General features: G+C 35.4%; 1 protein-coding gene and 1 pseudogene across 1 annotated transcript; one reads left to right on the top strand and one right to left on the bottom strand.

Moving 5' to 3' along the window:
* The first annotated feature begins 809 nt into the window (after positions 1-809).
* Positions 810-2,482, top strand: LOC132637976 (uncharacterized; annotated as a pseudogene).
* Positions 2,483-2,720: 238 nt separating this feature from the next.
* On the bottom strand, positions 2,721-6,860 carry LOC132638774 (rho guanine nucleotide exchange factor 8-like). The gene is made up of 7 exons (XM_060355546.1): positions 6,383-6,860; positions 5,643-5,759; positions 5,341-5,495; positions 5,165-5,239; positions 4,431-4,697; positions 3,903-4,223; positions 2,721-3,411 (listed from the first exon to the last, which is right to left on the bottom strand). The coding sequence occupies exons 1-7, from the start codon at positions 6,648-6,650 to the stop codon at positions 2,971-2,973; spliced, it is 1,644 nt and encodes a 547-aa protein (XP_060211529.1). The 5' UTR covers positions 6,651-6,860; the 3' UTR covers positions 2,721-2,970.
* Between the last annotated feature and the right edge of the window lie 220 nt (positions 6,861-7,080).

The following is a 7,080-nucleotide window of genomic DNA, read 5'->3' as shown; positions in this document are numbered from 1 at the left end:
AGAAAATTGAAAAATATTTTCGAGAAAATGTTTTCCTCCATACCAAACACACCCTATATTTCCATTTGCAGTCTAGTGGAAAACACAAGAGTACCTTTGCAGAGCAACTGTTACAGTCGTCGATCATTTAGAAAACGTCTCATCTAAACTTGAATGCCGGATTTCCAAGATTGACACAGCTTCTGAAACAGAACTGCGAATTGATGGCTTGACTCAAGTTCGTAGTTATTACTTTTTTTTTTTTTATAACTGTCAGTGAACATAAAACTTAACGCGTTTGTCAATTTCTCACCTTATTCTACCTTGAGCCTGTTTGGATAGGCTTATGCCTAACAGCTTATAAGCTAAAAAAAAATAAGTTAGGTAGTCTAACTTATTTTTTTTTGTTTATAAGCTGCTTTAGATAAGCTAAGTTAAATGGGCCAAATTATTTTTTTGAGCTTATTTTAAGCACAAAATGACTTTAAGCTGGCCAGCCAAACACTCAAAAAAACTGAAAACAGTTTATAAGCCAATCCAAACGAGCTCCTTCTCTTGTTTCCTTTGATAATTTTTACTAATGTTTTTCTGTGTTGGTTCAATTTAATTAGAGGCTAGCGACCTGCCAGCAATACTCTCAAAAGCTTGCTCTCACAAGGTTTTGTTGGAATACTGATTTAGCAACATATCATCGTCGCTATATATCACCACGTAATCTTTAACATCTTCAATCCACTCAATAAGTTCACTATTTTCTTAAACCAAAACATAAATGTATTGAGTAATACTTCTGTTCTAAACCAGCAACTCAAGATTTCAGGAGAATGAAAATGTCAAGGTAATTAAATTATTTTTTATCGAGTCCATTATTTCGAGAACAAAAAAGGGCCTAAAATGTCCCTGAATTATGAATTTGGTACAAAAATACCTTCCGTCCACCGTTTCGCTTCAAAATGCCCTCGCCGTTAACCTTTTGGCTCAGGAATGCCCTTATTTCTAACGGCCCCTTAAATAAAATTATAAAATAATTATTTATTATGTGGTCTAATCTGATTGGCCCAAATTTAAACCCTCCCAAATTTTAAAAAACCAAAATCAACCCATAACTTTGACCTGACCAGACTGTTAAAGATCCAATCTCTCTTCTTTTAAAATAACATCAGGTCTTCTTCTAAATTGAAGTTTCAAGCTTCATTAAAGGCTTCCATGGAGTTTTCAGTTTATTTTTATCAGGTTCTAAGCTCTAATTCTATGATTATTCATTGTACCAACTTGACATTAGTATCACCCAATTAATTTTAACATCCAAATTCACAAATATGGAAATTCCAATAGCCAACAAATCTTGAAATCAAAATTTCAAATTGAGCTGAACGTTCATCAATGGATATCTGAATTTGTGGAGGTTTCTTGAGTTTAAACAAGAAGTATATATTCCAGTATTCAATTAGATTTCAACACAAATAAACTGAATAAACAATCTAAAATCAAAGGGACTGGTCTCCGGCTTTAATTGGGGATTTTCTCCTTGGTTCATTAGGGATTTTAATTGGGGCGGGTACGTGTTATTAGGTGGATCAGGGTTTTGGGTTGAAATTTAATTAGTTTAGGTTAATTATAAAACTAACCAATAAAAACATGCCACGTATTAAATGAAATTCTTAATTATATTATCGTTAAAAATAAGGGAATTTTTGAGCCAAAAGGATAACGGTGAGGGCATTTTGGAGCGAAAAAAGTGGACGGAGCATATTTTTGTACCAAATTCGATAATTCAGGGACATTTTAGGTCCTTTTCCGTATCGAGAACGGTGTAAATTGTGGAGAATAAATAAAAGCCTAATGGACTTGTATGAATGAAGGGGATTTAGTATACCAATTGATAAAAATGTTGTGGACAAGGATGAATTTGAGGCAGAGGAAGATGTGCCATTATTTTTGTACACTTACAACTTAAAAGCCTTCTCTACTTGAAGATTCAGAGCAAAAGTCTACCTTTTCACCTCCAGGTAAATAAACACATTCACAATATGGAAATTTCCAACATTAGATTTTTAGAGAGAAATGTTCAAATTTCAATATTCACATATGGATATGCAGTGCTTCCAGTTCGTGACGGCCACTCTATAATACCAAAATCACAAAATTCCAACTTTGAGTTTAAGGTACCCTTTTTATGTCAGCAATTTGTCGATATGGATAGTGTTAGACACCATGCTCATGTATTTTTTTTCCTTGTGAATGCAGGAGGCTCGAAAGCTAAAACGAAACATATTGAATTGGAGACCGATGCATCATAAGGACATCAGCTCACTCATTCGACGGGGTAGAAGAATAGTAACATGATTGCCATGAAATTTCCATTCATGATTTTGTAGACTTGTGTAGGCCTCAAGTTACCAGTTTTAAAAATATGTACTAATACTCTTGTTTTGCAAAATTATGTATATTATAAAGGGGGCTTAGTAACTGATGCAAAAATATTTTGAAGATTTCTTGCTTGTTGAAATTGGCACAGCTCCCTATCCACAATCAAAGATTTGAAGTACTACGAGTTGATTTCTTAAACGGTCACTCAACTAACATTAATTATCTCAGAATGTCACTTTTCTTTATTTTGTAACAGAAAAGCCACTCAACTAAAGTGACTTTCTATTACAAAATAGAAAAAAATGATTGTCAGAGATAATTACTGTTAATTGAGTGACCGTCTAAGAAATCAACTCGAAGTACTGCACATTCACAATATGGAGATATGCTGCAGAAAATATTCAATAAAACTTTGAACTTCCCTATCCGCAATGGAAGGAAGAGCAGTCACATACTTCAAACAACACTAACCACATCCAACTCCTTAAAAAATGTCGGAGTATTTATACACAGGTAAACTTCCCTAACTACTTTAGATGTTGTTTGCTTCCTATATCTTCATATCACCCTGACATTGTTCTTGTTTCTTTTTTCGTTCCTCATTGTCGTGGCCTAGCGCTGTTAATGTCGAGCTGTTGGACTTCTTAGGCCACTTCCAATCTTTTCAATGTAGGAAAATCTTTTGGGAGTAATACTAGCTAGTTTCCCCATGCATTTGTAGTCATTTTCACCTTTGAAATAAGCTTCTAAGTTACCCGTTGAATGATTCTTCTTCATTCCTTTGTCTCCTAGCTCCACACCCCAGCCAATAAAATCGGATAAAGTTGGTGTTTGTGCAACAGAACTTAACACATCTGCCTCTAATTCCCTTGGAGTTGACATACCACTTAGTGGAAGTGGAGGTGAGGAATCAGATGATGAGAGGTTAAACTTTTCTATTGCAAGTGCTGGATCTTGTGTTAGAGAGTCCGCGTATAGGACATCTTCGATACGCGACATAACCGTGTTAGCTAGGCTTTCTAGCACCCTTGAATAGCTCTCAAGAATAGAATGTCCTATATCCTGTACACAATAACAAAAAGAGAAATAAACAGGTTATGATTTTGTGAGGTAACGAGGAATTATTCTCCTCCAACAATGCTTGTTAGTCCTTCTGTTTTATTTTATGCAAATGTGTTTGATTGAGCATGAAGTTTAAGAAAGAAAGACGGGCTTTGGGAACTTGTGGTCTTAAACATTTAATGACATTTCTGTGAATATAGAATCATGTCATTAGGGATAAAGGGCAGCTTGGTGCACAAAGCATCGCACGTTCACACAGGGCCTGGGGAAGGGCCGCACCCCATGGGGTCGCAAGCATCAGTGGCTGATTACACGGCTCAGAGACAACTTTACCGTTACTCCAAGGCTTCCCTTCAAAATCATGTGATTAGGGATAAAATGGAAAATTGTAAGTTTAAATTGGTTATAAAAATAGAAAAGTTTCATTCTTTTTTAGAATAGACTAAAAGGGAAAACGTGCCACGTAAAATGGGACGGAGAAAGTATCTTACGTTGTTACATTCGATTTTGCTGATTTCAAGAGAAGATTGAGGTAGTCCAGGAAATTTTTGTTTTAACAAGAGTAAGATAGTCTCTGCTCTCTCTTCAAAGAGCTCCCTCTTCTCCACACTCACAGCTAAACCCCATGCAGATTTTCCATCTTTATGGTCAATTTTCCTCTTCCAAATCACTATAGATGCCTCAATTCTGTTCTTAAGATCAAGGACTTTGTGTTCTGTAGACAGATCCATGGTTGAAAGGAATTGTTCAGGATCAAAAAACTCGATTGTGATGCTCTTGTAGATTGAATCACCAAGACTTGCTCTACCATTCTTGAAAAAACCGGAACAAGCAATAACAGAAATATCAGTATCTTCGAGCCAAGTCCCTTATAAAAAGCTATGTCTCGGACTCTTCAAAAATATTGTCGTGTGTGTGTCAGATCCTCCAAAAGCTATGCATTTTTGGAGAGTCTGAGCGACATTGATTTTAAAAAAAAAAAAAAAAGTGTATCCAACAGAGGGTGTCCTTTTACTTACCTTAGGAAGAGATTCAATGTAGTTTTCAGGAATTTCCATTTCTGAGAGTATTTGTGCATTAATAGCCATGGAGGATTTATGTACTTGGTTCACACAATCCTTTTGATATTGCAGCCATTTTCGGGATTCATCTGATAGACCCTCTGGTGGAACCTTGACAGTAGGTAGCCACCATTTATCATCCCTCTGGATACCTTTCTCAGATCCATCAGCATCTCTTGACACATACCAGAACTCGTTCTCGTCTTTAAAATTTTCTAAGCAATCCTGTTAAGCATCATGGCATTATCCAGCATTAGATATGATACAACTCATGTTTCATTTCATAGAGAACTCTTTCTTTTTACGTCTGTGTCAAGAAGAATGACAAATTTCTATATTCAGAAACTAATTTTTAGATTTCCATTTTACGTACCCTTAGTAACATGCTCTTGTAGTCATAGAAACGTCATAGAATGTTTTAGACCACAAGTTTAAGGGTACTTTTTGTATGTACTAAAGGTTTTTCTTTTTTTATTAAACTCTGTTTACCATATAAAATGAAACGGTGAGAGTAACAGATTAATCCTATGTTTCTCGGATCCTCCAAAAGTGTTGTAGCACTTGTGTCAGATCCTCCAAATATGCATAGATTTTGAAGGATCCGACACACACCTGACGATATTTTTAAAGAGTCCGAACAACATAGGACTAATCAAGTAATGGCATAGCAAGAGGGCATTGCAGGTTCTCACAATGAGCATTGCATCAAGCTTTTTCAAGGCTGGGATATTCATGAGCAGATCTCTTCTTTGTTGTGTCACCATTACCTGTGAAATCACTTTCAAGATTTCATTTCTTTTTTCAATGATCATTATTTCTACTTTAAATCTAGAAATGGAAATTAGAGAGAGAGAGCATAATATAGGACCTCCATGTTTGTTCCATCCTTAGATTTTTGTTGAGAAGGGACAAACTCAACAATGTAGTCTGATACAGATAAAAGCCAGTTGATTTCTTTTCTCCACCTTCCTTTTGTCTCTTGAGACATTGGCTCCAATTTCCTTTGTTCTCCAAAAACAGAAGCTATATATTTTACACACATAAAGAACATACAAAGAGTTAATATTTTCTCCATGTATATGAACATTTCTTGTAAAGAACAGAACCTTGATGGTTTCCACAATTTCATAACACACATGTTATACGGTAGCTGATTCTAGTGGAAATCACCTGCAAGATTAGTAATGGCATTTGATAAAGCCAGAGCAGATGAAACGCCCTTTCCTCCACCGGACATGTCCTCTCCCAAAAGTAGCTTCGCGAACCTTTCTTTCATCATTTCCATGTCTACATCCAAATAAAGAAAAAACATGCATTAATATCTAACTTGGACAAAGAAACACAAAATCGATGATCATAAGAAGGATAAGGGTAAAACAATATTCAATGTGTGCAAAAATTGTAATTCAAACATGCAACACGTACATACAGAGGTGAATCCAGAATCTAGAGACAGTGAATTCAGAATGAATGTGATCTCAGTATATGTATACGTTTTAATTTCTTTTTGCATATGTATACATATATAATTCGAGCGAAAAGGATCATGAATTCAGTTGATCCTATAGAAGCCGCCTTAGATTCGCCTCTGCATCTACAAGTTTATGACAACAAATACGATAACATGTACAATGGTAAAAACCTAAAGCCTTTTAATCTTTCTGGGGCGGAATTGTAATTCAAACATGTAGAGGTAAATCCATAATCTAGAGACGGCGAATTCAGAATGAATGTAATCTCACTATATGCATATACATTCTAATTTCTCTTTGCATATACATTTTAATACTATTTTTGCATATGTATACATAGTTCGATTGAAAGGATCATGAGTTCAGTTGAACCCACAGAACCATCTTAGATTCGCCTCTACAACTACAATTTATCATAACACATAAAATGGTACAAACCTGAAGCCTGTTTATTATCTTTGTGGATGTTTCTTGATCTTGCTCCTTCTTTGGCGAAGCGCGAAATAGGATCAACAGACCTATTAAAAATACTACCTAATTGATGTAATTCTAATGCTGAAGATGATTTTACACCTTGACTCCTAAATTTCATCTCTCTGCCATGTCCATTCTCTAACACCACAGGACTATGTGCATGTCTTCCTTCAAACATCTTCCTAAAATTGAAAGATCTTGACTTTGAAATCTTGTATATTTCTCTAACCATTTTTATGCCTAATTATGCAACATTGGCACATAGAAATTGAAAGAAATATTAGTACAAGAGTGAGGGAAAAAAACACCAATTTTGTCAAAAAATGAAAGGCAATGATATGATGAATATGAGAAAATTGATTTTCTTGTTTTTGATAACAATAAGGAAGGGACATAGTGGGATATGTTTTGCTGCTAACTATGTTAAGGAACTTTTTTGGAAAGTGGGGTGCATGTTTGATGAAGAGAAAAGGAAAGGGGTAGGTGAAAATAAGTGGAAGTATAAATAAAGAACATGTTTTGTGCTATTTTTGGATTTCTTATTGGTTGAATCTTCAATGATAGCAAAAAGCCCGGGAAAGCATACAGTGATCAACTAACTCTCTTTTAAATATCTTTCTTGCCCTTATTTTCCTATCCCTCCACCCCCCCCCCCCCCCCCA

This window comes from Lycium barbarum, chromosome 4 (assembly GCF_019175385.1).
Source record: "Lycium barbarum isolate Lr01 chromosome 4, ASM1917538v2, whole genome shotgun sequence".
Taxonomy (NCBI): domain Eukaryota; kingdom Viridiplantae; phylum Streptophyta; class Magnoliopsida; order Solanales; family Solanaceae; genus Lycium; species Lycium barbarum.
Note: the sequence above shows the minus strand (reverse complement) of the source record. Positions and strands in the feature narration are given on the sequence as shown.

Bases quoted from the DNA above. Each gene is read 5' to 3' on its own strand.
- LOC132638774 (XM_060355546.1), bottom strand. From the start codon at position 6,650: ATGGTTAGAGAAATATACAAGATTTCAAAGTCAAGATCTTTCAATTTT. The intron at 5,760-6,382 runs GTTTGTACCATT...ATTTGGATGTAG, and splicing joins AGATAATAAACAGGCTTCAG to ACATGGAAATGATGAAAGAA. The intron at 4,698-5,164 runs GTGAGAACCTGC...GATGCTTAACAG, and splicing joins AGCTTGATGCAATGCTCATT to GATTGCTTAGAAAATTTTAA.